The sequence below is a fragment of the Salmo salar genome, chromosome ssa04, assembly GCF_905237065.1.
Source record: "Salmo salar chromosome ssa04, Ssal_v3.1, whole genome shotgun sequence".
In the NCBI taxonomy this organism is placed as follows: domain Eukaryota; kingdom Metazoa; phylum Chordata; class Actinopteri; order Salmoniformes; family Salmonidae; genus Salmo; species Salmo salar.
In genome coordinates, this window is record NC_059445.1 from 29,891,987 (window position 1) to 29,907,399 (window position 15,413).

The 15,413-nt window shown below is 41.5% G+C and overlaps 1 protein-coding gene across 3 annotated transcripts in view; it reads left to right on the forward strand.

Annotated features, from left to right (window-relative positions):
* Positions 1–15,413, forward strand: part of LOC106602801 (TBC1 domain family member 2A) — a 47,738-nt gene that overhangs the window by 12,398 nt on the left and 19,927 nt on the right. For all 3 annotated transcript variants that reach the window (XR_006769590.1, XM_045716798.1, XM_045716799.1), the window contains exons 10-12: positions 1,853–1,973; positions 9,507–9,692; positions 11,187–11,308. Coding sequence is in view for 2 of the 3 variants with exons in the window: in XM_045716798.1 (XP_045572754.1) it covers positions 1,853–1,973; positions 9,507–9,692; positions 11,187–11,308 (429 nt within the window). In the remaining variant the exon portion in view is untranslated. The remainder of the gene's footprint in view (positions 1–1,852; positions 1,974–9,506; positions 9,693–11,186; positions 11,309–15,413) is intronic.

A 15,413-nucleotide genomic window follows, 5' to 3' on the forward strand; every position in this document is an offset into this window, starting at 1 on the left:
AAACTGTTGCGTTGAATAGCAAATGTGCCTACTCTGGTCTTGGCATGTGCAGTCTAGCCAACAGCTTGCAGACACAGTGCGGGTAGGCTAGTCTACATGATGAGATTATGGATAAGAGCGAGAATATTTTTGTCAAACGGCAGTCAAGCATTGATCATCATGTCAGCAGAATAAGACCCTCAATATTTATCAGAATCATCACCATGCACTTTCACCACCCTGTGAAGTTCATCATACTGAAGTATCCTCACGTGACTCCAAGTTAACTTTGATATGATGGTTATCATATCAATATTTACGCATAAAGGCACTTCCAGTTCCAAAAAGATCCTACCATGTCAAACAAACAAATGATGTCTGTATTCAGAAAATTGTACCGTGATTTAAAAAAAAAATATTTGGCATGACTTTACTCCCATAAAAACTGTGGATGGAAACTTAATGTATGGGGTACAATTTTGGGTTTGTAATCACTTTGAGGAGGCATTGACTGTGTCCGAATACCCATACTTCCATCCTAAATAGTAGGCCTTTTGGGTATGCAACATTTAGAAAATCAAGTATAGTTTAAATGCCCAGATGTCATACTAATTTCGGCTAATTTCACACCGAAATCAACCAATACCTAGAAACAATGAAAATTGCGCATGATGCATTCTCAGTATGCGAAAATATAATGTTTTATAGTATGTGAATTTTTGAAAATCGAGAATGGCTCTTTATTTAGTTGAATTTGAAGCACACTTTTCCACAATGCATTGGAATAGATGGGCGGCAAGTGATAGGCCCTAGTTCTTTTCAAGGAAACAAACAACAAAACTAGTTTACTTCATTGGGAAGCGAAGCTTCTGCGGTGGTGTTCAAATGTTAGCTAAGTAGTTTCTGTCCTCCTTAAAATGATCACAAGTATTTTATTGTAAGCTACATCTTTGAAATCAGAAGTATTTTTACCCAAAGTGGATTTCTGTTTTCTCATTGAAAAGTGTTTCTTGTTGTCTTGGCCTTCATCAGAGCTTTTAAACAAAATACTGAACATCTTTCGATTTGTGAGTGTGTCGGCACCGGGACTCGGGATGTGGCTGCATTGTTGATGTCATGTTAGCCATGCCTTTTGATTTGAACATATGGATTGTTCTAGTTTTGTAAGCTACCTATTGAATTATTTAGTTTATGGATCAAGCCTTAGCAGTCATTCTGATCTTGTTCCCAATGATCAGTGCTTTGTTTATTATGTTGCTGTACAGTGGTTCTGAATTTGCGATGCTGTCCATGTTTTGCTGCGCAATACCCTTTTGATTTGAACATTTTGATAAGTTTTGGTGTGTGTACTAGGCTATTTAATTTAATGTATTTATGTTACAGCACTTTTGTTTCACTAATAAATACTGTATGTTAAAATGGAACCAAATGATCTGTTTCAATCTTCACTGCTTTTTAAATAGGATAGATAGTAGGCTACGGTAGGCTATAGCTCGAATGTGGTAGTCTGGTAGTCTGTTTATAACCAACCTGAGTAGGCCTATAACTACATTCCTATTCTATTCCGAGGATAGAGAAATCATTAGAATTGGAAATGAGCTATTATCAGGCTGGTTAGTGTAATGCATGTCTGTTGAATTTGGAAAAGCCACCCGCACTCGGCCCCACCCCACCAACTCAGCCAGTCAGGAGCCGTTAGTGCGTTGCGGCCTTGGCATACTGCATACTTTTTACTAAACAGTACGTGCTAAATAGTATGCAACGATGAGTACATAACATGCAGTTTAAGTATGTCGTATGCTAGAATGTGTATTCGGACACAGCAACTGTATTAGTCTTGTCATTGCTTTATCTGTCTTATTTTTTTGATCAGATTGGCTGCAATGGCCTTGCTAGTGTTGCAAAGCGAGGAAGATTCTTTCTGGTGTCTGGTGGCCATTGTCGAGACCATCATGCCTAAGGACTTCTATGGCAAGACTCTAACAGCATCTCAGGTATGTGAAACGATTCCTTTGGTAGTTTTTAATGTATGTTTTGCTGAAGTTGCAATTACTTCTGATAAAAAAAATGTGGGTGGATATCCATTAACCTCTCTAGGGCCAGTGGGACGATTTCGTCCCACCTACGTAACAGCCAGTGGAAATCCGTGGCGCGTTATTCAAATACCTTAGAAATGCTATTACTTCAATTTCTCAAACATATTACTATTTTACACCATTTTAAAGACAAGACTCTCGTTAATCTAACCACACTGTCCGATTTCAAAAAGGCTTTACAACGAAAGCAAAACATTAGATTATGTCAGCAGAGTACCCAGCCAGAAATAATCAGACACCCATTTTTCAAGCTAGCATATAATGTCACAAAAACCCAGAAGACAGCTAAATGCAGCACTAACCTTTGATGATCTTCATCAGATGACAATCCTAGGACATTATGTTATACAATACATGCATGTTTTGTTCAATCAAGTTCATATTTATATCAAAAACCAGCTTTTTACATTAGCATGTGATGTTCAGAACTAGCATACCCACCGAAAACTTCCGGTGAATTTACTAAATTACTCATGATGAACGTTCACAAAATACATAACAATTATTTTAAGAATTATAGATACAGAACTCCTTTATGCAATCGCTATGTCCGATTTTAAAATAGCTTTTCGGCGAAAGCACATTTTCCAATATTCTGAGTGCATAGCTCGGCCATCACAAGCTAGCTATTTTGACATCCGCCAACTTCGGGGTCACCTAAACTCAGAATTACTATTAGAAAAATTGGATTACCTTTGCTGTTCTTCATCAGAATGCACTCCCAAGACTTCTACTTCAACAACAAATGTTGTTTTGGTTCCAAATAATCCATAGTTATATCCAAATACCTCCGTTTTGTTCGTGCGTTCCGAAGGGTAACGCGCGAGCGCATTTCGTGACAAAGAAATTCAAAATATTCCATTACCCTACTTAGAGGCATGTCAAACGCTGTTTAAAATCAATTTTATGCTATTTTTCTCGTAAAATAGCGATAATATTCCAACCAGGCAACGTTGTATTCATTCAAAGGCTGAAAGAAAAAAATTGAGAAGTCTCGTGAACGCTCATCTCAGTCTCACTGTCCCCACTTACAAACTCTGCTGCTGTACTTTGCCCAGAGACAGCAGACACCCCATTCCACTTTCTGGTGGCTTTAGAGAGCCAATGGAAGCCTTAGAAAGTGTCACATTACAGCACAGATGCTGTAATGTCAATAGAGATGCAACAGAAGGACAACAAATTGTCATACAGGGCACTTCCTGTATGGAATCTTCTCAGGTTTTGGCCTGCCATATGAGTTCTGTTTTTACAATTCGTTCCAGTCATTGGCAGCTGAGAACTGGAAGGAAAGGCGGCCAAAGAAAGTGTTGGCTTAGGGGGTGACCAGTGAAATATACCTGCTGGAGCGCGTGCTATGGGTGTGTGTTGCTATGTGACCAGTGAGCTGAGATAAGACGGGGCTTTGCCTAGCATAGACTTATAGATGACCTGGAGCCAGTGGGTTTGGCAACGAATATGTAGTGAGGGTCAGCCGACGAGAGCATACGGGTCCCATTGGTGGGTAATATATGGGGCTTTGGTGACAAAACAGATGGCTCTGTGATAGACTACATCCAGTTTGCTGAGTAGAACGTTGGAAGCTATTTTGTAAATTACATCGCCGAAGTCAAGGATCGGTAGGATAGTCAGTTTTACGAGGGTATGTTTGGCAGCATGAGGGAAGGAGGCTTTGTTGCGAAATAGGAAGCCGATTCTAGATTTCATTTTGGATTGGAGATGCTTAATGTGAGTCTGGAAGGAGAGTTTACAGTCTAACCAGACACCTAGGTATTTGTAGCTGTCCACGTACTCTAAGTCAGAACCGTCCAGAGTAGTGATGCTAGTCGGGCGGGAGAGTGCAAGCAGCAATCGGTTGAAGAGCATGCATTTAGTTTTACCTGCATTTAAGAGCAGTTGGAGGCCTCGGAAGGAGTGTTGTATGGCATTGAAGCTCGTTTGGAGGTTTGTTAGCACAGTGTCCAAAGAAGGGCCAGATGTATACAGAATTTTGTCATCTGCAAAAAGGTGGATCAGAGAATCACCAGCAGCAAGAGAGACATCATTGATATATATAGAGAAAAGACTTGGCCCGAGAATTGAACCCTGTGGCACCCCCATAGAAACTGCCAGAGGTCCGGACAACAGGCCCTCCGATTTGACACACTGAACTCTATCTGAGAAGTAGTTGGTGAACCAGGCAGTCATTTGAGAAGCCAAGGCTATTGAGTCTGCCGATAAGAATGCAGTGATTGACAGAGTCGAAAGCCTTGACCAGGTCAATGAAGACGGCTGCACAGTACTGTCTTTTATCGATGGCGGTTATGATATAGTTTAGAACCTTGAGCGTGGCTGAGGTGCACCCATGACCAGCTCGGAAACCAGATTGCATATTGGAGAAGGTACGGTGGGGTTCGAAATGGTTGGTGATCTGTTTGTTAACTTGACTTTTGAATATTTTAGAAAGGCAGGGCAGGATGGATATAGGTCTATAATAGTTTAGGTCTAGAGTGTCTCCCCTTTGAAAAGGGGGATGACCGCGGCAGCTTTCCAAACTTTGGGGATCTCAGATGATACGAAAGAGAGGTTGAATAGGCTAGTAATATGGGTTGCAACAATTTTAGCTGATCATTTTAGAAAGAGAGGGTTCAGATTGTCAAGCCCAGCTGATTTTGTAGGGATCCAGCTCTTTCAGAACATCAGCTGTCTGGATTTGGGTGAAGGAGAAGCGGGGGGGGGAGGGGGGCTTTGGCAAGTTTCTGCAGGGGGTGCTGAGATGTTGGCCGGGGTAGGGGTAGCCAGGTGGAAAGCATGGCCAGCCATAGAAAAATGCTTATTGAAATGATCGATTATCGTAGATTTATCGGTGGTGACAATGTTTCCTATCCTCAGGGCAGTGGGCAGCTGGGAGGAGGTGCTCTTATTTTCCATGGACTTTACAGTGTCCCAAAACTTTTTGCAATTAGTGCTACAGGATAAAAATTTCTATTTTGAAAAAGCTTAGCTTTCCTAACTGACTGAGTATATTGGTTCCTGACTTCCCTGAAAATGTGCATATCGTGGGGGCTTTTCGATGTTAATGCAGAACGCCACAGGATGTTTTTGTGCTGGTCAAGGGCAGTCAAGTCTGGGGTGAACCAAGGGCTATATCTGTTTTTAGTTCTACATTTTTGTAATGGGCACACTTATTTAACCTGTTTAGGATAGGGGGCAGTATTTTCACAGCCAGATAAAAAACGTACCCGATTTAATCTGGTTATTACTCCTGCCCAGAAACTAGAATATGCATATAATTGTTTGATTTGGATAGAAAACACCCTACAGTTTCTAAAACTGTTTGAATGGTGTCTGTGAGTGTAACAGAACTCATATGGCAGGCCAAAACCTGAGAAGATTGCATACAGGAAGTGCCCTCTCTGACCATTTCTTGGCCTTCTATAGCCTCTTTATGGAAAATAGAGGATCTCTGCTGTAACGTGACATTTTCTAAGGCTCCCATAGGCTCTCAGAAGGCGCCAGAACGGGGAATGATGACTCTGCAGTCCCTGGCTGAAAAACAGTAGCGCATTTGGATAGTGGTCGATTTGAGAACAATGAAACGGGCGCGCGCATGCACGTGAAGAGTCCATTTTACATTTTCAGTCTTTGAACAAAAACGACGTCTCCCGGTCGGAATATTATCGCTATTTTACGAGAAAAATCGCATACAAATTTATTTTAAACAGCGTATGACATGCTTCGATATACGAAGAACAGCAAAGGTAATCCAATTTTTCTTATAGTAAATCTGAGTTTGGTGAGTGCCAAACTTGGTGGGTGTCAAAATAGCTAGCCATTGATGGCCGGGCTATCTACTCAGAATATTGCAAAATGTGCTTTCACCGAAAAGTTATTTTAAAATCTGACACCGCGATTGCATAAAGGAGTTCTGTATCTATAATTCTTAAAATAATTGTTATGTTTTTTGTGAACGTTTATCGTGAGTAATTTAGTAAATTCATCGGAAGTTTCGGTGGGTATGCTAGTTCTGAACGTCACATGTATGTAAAAAGCTGTTTTTTTATATAAATATGAACTTGATTGAACAAAACATGCATGTATTGTACAACATAATGTCCTAGGAGTGTCATCTGATGAAGATCATCAAAGGTTAGTGCTGCATTTAGCTGTGGTTTTGGTTTTTGTGACATTATATGTTAGCTTGAAAAATGGGTGTGTGATTATTTCTGACTGGGTACTCTCCTGACATAATCTAATGTTTTGCTTTCGTTATAAAGCCTTTTTGAAATCGGACAATGTGGTTAGATAAAGGAGAGTCTTGTCTTTAAAATGATGTAAAATAGTCATATGTTTGAAAAATTGAAGTTTTGGGATTTCTGAGGTGTTTGTAATTCGCGCCACGCCCTATCATTGGATATTGGAGCGGTGTTCCGCTAGCGGAACATCTAGATGTAAGATGATGGTGAGGAAAGCACTTTGAAAGAGCAACCAGGCATCCTCTACTGACGGGATGAGGTCAATATCCTGCCAGGATACCCGGGCCAGGTCGATTAGAAAAGCCTGCTCGCTGAAGTGTTTTAGGGAGCGTTTGACAGTGATGAGGGGTGGTCGTTTGATTGCGGCCCTATTTTGCACACAGAAAATTAGGCAATGATCGCTGAGATCCTGGTTGTAAACAGTAGAGGTGTATTTAGAGGGCAAGTTGGTCAGGATGATATCTAAAACGATGCACATGGTTATGGATTTAGGGTTGTACCTGGCAGGTTCCCTGATAATTTGTGTGAGATTGAGGGCATCTAGCTTAGATTGTAGGACGGCTGGGGTGTTAAGCATGTCCCAGTTTAGGTCACCTAACAGTATGAACTCTGAAGATAGATGGCGGTAATCAATTCACATTTGGTGTCCAGGGCACAGCTGGGGGCTGAAGGGACTCTATAGCAAGTAGCAATGGTGAGAGACTTGTTTCTGGAAAGGTGGATTTTTAAAAGTAGAACCTTGAATTGTTTGGGGACAGACCTGGATAGTATGAAAGAACTCTGCAGGCTATCTCTGCAGTAGATTGCAACTCCGCCCCCTTTGGCAGTTCTATCTTGTTGGAAAATATTATAGTTAGGGATGGAAATTTCAGGATTTTTGTTGGCCTTCCTAAGCCAGGATTCAGACACGGCTAGGACATCCAGGTTGATGGAGTGTGCTAAAGCAGTGAATAAAACAAACTTAGGGAGGAGGCTTCTAATGTTAACACACATGAAACCAAGGCTTTTACGGTTACAGAAGTCAACAAATTAGAGTGCCTGGGGAATGGGAGTGGAGCTAGGCACTGCAGGGCCAGGGTTAACCACTACATCACCAGAGGAACAGAGGAGGAGTAGGATAAGGGTACGGCTAAAGGCTATAAGAACTGGTTGTCTAGTAAGTTCGGAGCAGAGAGTAAAAGGAGCAGATTTCTGGGTGCGGAAGAATAGATTCAAGGCATAATGTACAGACAAGGGTATGGTAGGATGTGAATAGAGTGGAGGTAAACCTAGGCATTGAGTGACGATGAGAGAGGTTTTGTCTCTAGAGGCACCATTTAAGCCAGGTGAGGTAACCACATGTGTGGGCGGTGGAACAAAAGGGCTAGCTAAGGCATATTGAGTAGGGCTGGAGGCTCCACAGTGAAATAAGACAATAATCACTAACCAAAACAGCAATAGACAAGGCATATTGACATTAGGGAGAGGCATGTGTAGTCGAGTGATCGTAGTGTCCAGTGAGTAGCTAGGCGAGCTGGAGACACGGCGATTCAGACAGCTAGCAGGCTAGCAGATGGGCCTTTGGGGGACGTTACAACGGGAGAGCCTGTTGAAACCCCCTCGGACGGTTATGTCGGCACACCAGTCATGATGGATCGGCGGGGCTCCGTGTCGGCAGTAAAAGGGTCCAGGCCAATTGGCAAAATAGGTATTGTACCCCAAGAATTGGCTGATGGACCTATTCAGCTAGCCGGGAGATGGGCCTAGCTCGAGGCTAGCTCCAGGCTAACTGGTGCTTTCTTCAGGACAGAGACGTTAGCCAGGAGTAGCCACTCGGATAGCAGCTAGCTAGCTGTGATGATCCGGTGTAAAGGTTCAGAGCTTGCGGTAGGAATCCGGAGATGTGGTAAAGAAAAAGCAGTCCGATATGCTCTGGGTTGATATCACGCTGTGCAGACTGGCAGGAATTGACCGGGCTAAGGCTGGCTGATGTCCGAGTTAATGGTGATGACCGCTAGCAGTGGCTAACTGGCAAATAGCTAGTTAGCTGGCTAGCTTCTGATGGGGCTCCGGTTCTAAAGTGTAAAAGATAGCAGATCCGTACCACATTGGATGAGGCGGGTTGCAGGAGAGAAGGTTCAGTCCGTAGACGGAAATATAAAAAATATATATACATGAGACGGGACAGGACAAGACAAACAGACGTCCTACTGCTACGTCATCTTGGAATAAGTAGTCGTGTAATGTACACCCGGCTTAACTCTTCAGCATCTCAAATGTCGAGACTGAGTAGCTACCACATGGACAGACTTCATTAGTGTGTTTGTGTCGGGAGCATGCTGTCTATTTAGTCAGTTAATGCCCACATTATTCTGACATATTTTAGAATGTAAAAAATAATGTGAATGTCAATGCATAATGCCATTCAAAATGAATTATTCTTCTACCACTACCACTGGGTAGATGGAAAGGCAATTAAAAGGAAATAGCAAAGTACCAGAATCATGATTATTTGCACCAATCCAGTGCCATTTTGTTTTGAAAACTCCATCACAAGTGGGCTACAGAAACACAGAAAACCAAACTGTCTGGCTGGTTCTCACCTGAATTAAAGGGTAAATGCACACAAAAAAAAATATATTCTCAGATTTTTCCCAGACCTAAAAAATGGTCTCCATATGTGGTTTAAGCATTGTGGTGGACTTAGAACATCCAATTTTGTTGTTTCCTATTTTAAAAAGTGAGATTTTGAGAGAGAGAAAATGAAAATCAGTCCTCCGCATTATATATATATATATATATATATATATATATATATATTGTCATGGTATCGTTTTTTAAATTTTTTTATTCTGCCCTGTGAAGGATTTTGCAGAAAAGAACATGGCATTTTGAATTGTGCAAAAAATACATTTTGCACTTTATTTTAACTATTTTCTTTGCTGTTACAGTAAATCTATCCAAATCAATGTAAGAACACAAGGGCATGCTCATTTAAAAGATGGCTTGTCATTATTAGCCTGGTTCTGTATGGAATGCAGGACGACAAAAATATATAGCAAAAATTGGTGTGAGCAAATAATGTTCTGGTGCCACCAGTGTAAAAAGTTAGTGTAGAACCCTGTGTTGGTTGTTTACCCACTAATAGGAAGTGTGGACTGGGTTTAGACTGTGGTGGGACAGAAAGGTTTGTTTTACCCATCTTGTGTCTTAATCCCAGGTGGAGCAGCGCGTGCTCAAGGACTTCATGGCAGAGAAGATGCCGAGACTAACAGCCCATTTCCACTGTCACGGAGTGGACGTGTCCCTGGTCACCTCCGACTGGTTCCTAGCTGCGTTTGTGGAGAGGCTGACCAGTGACGTCCTGCTCAGAATTTGGGACGCCTTCCTGTACGAGGGCACCAAGGTCAATGGGGCTTGAGGAAGGGGTTAGGGTTTTTAGGTTACAGGTTACAGGTTTTGGACGTATATTTCAGTGATATTGATGTTTTGATATTGTACCATATTAAAGTGACTTGTCATAAAGGTAATTTAAAAATTCTTCAGAGAGGTATACCATTGCAATATTAGTCAGATGGAGCGGTTGTTTGGTGTTTTCGACATATGTCCAGAATGGGTCTCTATGGTAGTACTGAGAAATGACAATAAGTTATTTAAATATACAGGCAACTGCCAAACAAAAGGAAACACCAACATCAAGTGTCTTAATATGGCATTGGGTCACCACAAGCCGCCAGAACCGTTTCAATGTGTCTTGGCATAGATTCTACAACTGGAACTCTATTTGAGGGATGCGACACCGTTCTTCCACGATAAATTCCATAATTTGGTGTTTTGTTGATAATGGTGGAAACCGCTGTCTCAGGTGCTGCTCCAAAATGTCCCATGTGTTTAATTGGGTTGAGATCTGGTGACTGAGACACACACACACACACACACACACACACACACACACACACACACACACACACACACACACACACACACACACACACACACACACACACACACACACACACACACACACACACATCCTTTAAACCCACTATGCTCCTTTGAGACCCCTCTTTCAAAGTCACTGAGATCTCTTCTAGCTATGGTAGGCAAAAATAATGGGCAACTGGGCATTTCTATACATGATGGGATGTTTTAATTGCTTAATTAACTTTGGAACCACACCTGCTTTCAATATACTTTGTATCCCTCATTTACACAAGTATTTCGTTTATTTATCAGTAATAAAGGAAGCACTTATATCCAAAAAACAAACAGGATTATGTAATTCACTGGGGTCAAGCTTCCTGACATCCAGGACTTATATACTAGGCGGTGTCAGAGGAAGGCCCAAACAATTGTCAAAGACTCCTGTCACCCAAGTCATAGACTGTTCTCTCTGCTAACGCACAGCAAGCGGTACCGGAGCGACCAAGGCTAGGTCCAATAGACTCCAGCTTCTACCCCCAAGCCATAAGACTGCTGAACAATTAATAAAATGGCCATCCAGACTATTTACATTGAACCCCTCCCCCCTCCTTTGTTTTTACACTGCTGCTACTCACTGTTTATTATCTATGCATAGTCACATTACAAGTTACCTTGACTATCCTGTACCCCCGCACATTGACTCAGTACCGTTATACCCCCTGAATATAGCCTCGTTATTGTTATGTAAATGTTTGTTACTTTTTGATTGATTTAGATTTTGTTTTACTTTAGTTTATTTAGTAAATATTTTATCAACTCTATTTCTTGAACTGCATTGTTGGATAAGGGCTTGTAAGTAAGCATTTCAAGGCGCATGTGACAAATACAATTTGATTTGATTTCTATTCACTATTGTCATAGTAGCAAGAAATAATACTACTTAATGGACATCATATTTTATCACATATTTTTACAGGTGATATTTCGCTATGCATTGGCGCTCTTCAAATACACAGAAGAGGACATTCTGAAGATTCATCATAGTGTGGATATCTACCAGTACCTCCGTTTCATCACCAGAACCATCACAGACAGCAGGTAGATACGTTATCCCCTAAGCTCTTCTATAGATCTAATGAAGGACAATTTGATTGATTGGCAATTTAACCAACTGCAGTAGTGCAACAAAATACAATGTTAATTTCCTTGTGATAAATTAATTTGTCAGTCATTTTTCTTTTATTTGTGATCTCAGTAGCTAGGTTTCCATCCATTTGGTGGCAGATTTCCGTGCGACTATTCTAAAAATAATATGCACATTTTCCCACCAGAGGTGTGTTTCCATCAAACTGAATTGGTACAGATAAAAAGCTCTACGTGATGACATTAGTGCACATTAAAAGCACTTTAGCGCTTAAAGCTGAAATCCACATAAGGGGAAATGGCACCACTGTTCGTCCAAGCACATTTGTTATTATTTCATCGTGGTAAAAAAAAACGCAATACAAACTGAGCTATCGCGCGTGTAATAATTTCCAAGAGGGAAAAACTGTGTTTGTTGTTTTGTAGAAATTTCTTCATTGTAATATCGCAAACGGAGATGGCAGTTTCACCATTACGGATTCCAGCTTTAATTGCCATGTACCAAATAAAAAAACAGTAGTTCAATGTGTTTCCACCGCATTTTCACCTCTACCTAATTAGTAAACTTGCCCACTCTGGTTTTGGCGCATTGTCTCTATAGACAAGAGTTCGCTGATAAAGTGGACAGGGTAGGTTATTACAATATGACGATATATGTACTGGAACCTTTAAATATATTTATTTCAGTTTGTCCCCAACTAGTGGTAATTGTTGTAATTACCATTGTCATTGCACTTCCTGTTTTTAACATAGAAGAAGAATGTGACAGGAAGTTACTTAGTTGTACACAATATCTTGCAGTGTCTAGGCTAACTGCTATCTATACACGTCCATTCCTTCGTTTTTGTCCCTTATGGTGGCATTAACGGATAACATACAGTTGGCTGGGTTTTCCGTGCATTGGCAGGACAGAACAGCTACGTCCGATAAGACGAGGGGTGGGGGTGTGTATCTATTTGTCAATAACAGCTGGTGCGCGACGTCTAATATTAACCTGTTATGGATAGGGGGCAGTATTTTCACGGCCGGATAAAAAACGTACCCGATTTAATCTGATTATTACTCCTGCCCAGAAACTACAATATGCGTATAATTATTAGCTTTGGATAGAAAACACTCCAAAGTTTCTAAAACAGTTTGAATGGTGTCTGTGAGTATAACAGAACTCATTTGGCAGGCCAAAACCTGAGAAGATTCTGTACAGGAAGTACCCTGTCTGACCATTTCTTGGCCTTCTTGATCATCTCTATCCAAAACAGGGGATCTCTGCTGTTACGTGACACTTCCTACGGCTCCCATAGGCTCTCAGAAGGCGGCAAAAAGCTGAATGGTGGCTTTGCAGGCCCTGGCTGAAAAACATTAGCGCATTTTGATAGTGGTCGATCAGAGAACAGAGACTGGAGGCGCGTGCACGAGGCGACCCCATGTTTTTATTCTTTCGTCTTTGAACGAAAACAACGACTCCCGGTCGGAATATTATCGCTTATTTACGAGAAAAATAGCATAAAAATTTATTTTAAACAGCGGTTGACATGCTTCGAAGTATGGTAATGGAATATTTAGACATTTTTTGTCACGAAACGCATCGGGCACTTAACCCTTCGTCACCCTTGGATAGTGTCTTGAACGCACGAACAAAACGCCGCTATTTGGATATAACTATGGATTATTTTGAACCAAACCAACATTTGTTATTGAAGTAGAAGTCCTGGGAGTGCATTCTGACGAAGAACAGCAAAGGTAAGCAAACTTTTCTTATAGTAAATCGGAGTTTGGTGAGTGTCAAACTTGGTGGGTGTCAAAATAGCTACTCACTACTCAGAATATTGCAAAATGTGCTTTCACCGAAAAGCTATTTTAAAATCGGACACCTCGATTGCATAAAGAAGTTCTGTATCTCTAATTCTTAAAATAATTGTTATGTTTTTTTGTGAACGTTTATCTTGAGTAATTTAGTAAATTTACCGGAAGTGTTCGGTGGGAATGCTAGTTCTGAACGTCACATGCTAATGTAAGAAGCTGTTTTTTGATATAAATATGAACTTGATTGAACAAAACATGCATGTATTGTATAACATAATGTCCTAGGCGTGTCATCTGATGAAGATCATCAAAGGTTAGTGCTGCATTTAGCTGTGGTTTTGTTTTTTGTGACATTATATGCTAGCTTGAAAAATGGGTGTCTGATTATTTCTGGCTGGGTACTCTGCTGACATAATCTAATGTTTTGCTTCCGCTGTAAAGCCTTTTTGAAATCGGACAGTGTGGTTAGATAAAGGAGAGTCTTGTCTTTAAAATGGTGTAAAATAGTCATATGTTTGAAAAATTGAAGTTTTGGGATTTTTGAGGAATTTGTAATTTGCACCACGCCTATCATTGGATATTGGAGCAGGTGTTCCGCTAGCGGAACGTCTAGATGTAAGAGTTTAAGGTAGTATCGAGGTATTGCTCGCCTGAGGTAGAGTACCTCATGATAAGCTGTAGACCACTCTATCTACCAAGAGTTTTCATCTATATTTTTCGTAGCTGTCGATTTACCACCACAAACTGACACTGGCACTTTGACCACACTCAACGAGCTGTATAAGGCCATTAGAAAACAAGAAAATGCTCATACAGAAGTGGTACTGATAGTTGACGGGGACGGTAATGCAGACAAACTTAAATCCGTTTTACCTCATTTCTACCAGCACGTCACGTGCAACCAGAGAAAAAAAATCTAGACCACCTTTATTCCACACACAGAGATGAGTACAAAGCTCTACCTCACCCTCCATTTGGAAAATATGACCGTAATTCTATCCTGCTGATTCCTGCTTATAAGCAAAAACTAAAGCAGGAAGCACCAGTGACTCGGTCAATAAAGAAGTGGTCAGATGACGCAGATGCTACGCTACAGGACTGTTTTACTAGCACTGACTGGAATATGTTCAGGGATTCATCTAATGGCATTGTGGATTATATCACCTCAGTCGCTGTAGTGGAGCGGGTGGAGAGTTTCAAGTTCCTTGGTGTCCACATCACCAATAAACTATCATGGTCCAAACACAACAAGACAGTCATAAAGCGGGCACGACAACAGCTTTTCTCCTCAGGAGACTGAAACAATTTGGGTTGGGTCCCCAGATCCTCAAAGTTCTACAGCTGTACCATCAAGAGCATCCTGACCGGCTGCATCCCTGCCTGACAACTGCTTGGCATCTGACCGTAAGACGCTACAGAGGGTAGTGTGTACGGCCCAGTACATCACTGGGGCCAAGCTTCCTGCCATCCAGGACCTATTTACTAGGCAGTGTCAGAGGAAGGCCCAAAGAATTGTCAAAGACTCCAGTCACCCAAGTCAGACTGTTCTCTCTGCTACCGCATGGCAAGCAGTATTGTCTAGGTCCAAAAATCTCCTTAACAGCTTCTACCCCCAAGCCATAAGACTGCTGAACAATTAATCAAATGGCCACCCAGACTATTTACATTGACAACCCCCCACTTTGTTTTTACACTGCTGCTACACCCTGTTTAGTCACTTTACCCCTACCTACATGTACAAATTACCTCAACTGACCTGTACCTGCAAGAGTGCCAAAATGACTACAGTAGCCAGACACTTCCTATTGTCCTCACTACTTCAATGGATCCTGCTAGCAATAGAGATGTTCCGTCTGACAACAATTTCGCAAGAGGGTATCGACCCTGGGTCCATCTCCTCTCACTCCAGCAAGTAATCCTGCTCATCTGAACTCACATGCAAGTACTGCCGCAGCCAATGCTAGAGCAAGAGCTGAGGCAGCTAAAGCCAGATTAGCCTACTCCCAAAGAGAAATAGATTTCAAAATAGAGAGACGCCATCTTGAAGTTACACTTGTAAAGCAGGAAAAAGAAGCTGAGGTTGCTATAGCCAAGGCTGCTGTCTTGGAGGCAGTGGCAGCAGATCTAGGAGTCGTCAAACATAATAAATAGATAGAGTACCTTTCCCTCCAAGCCAGTGTTCTCCAAAGAACAGAGGAATATGTTACCAGTCATTCCAAGTCGCCTTCAGCAAACTTTCTGAGACAAAGGAAGAAGT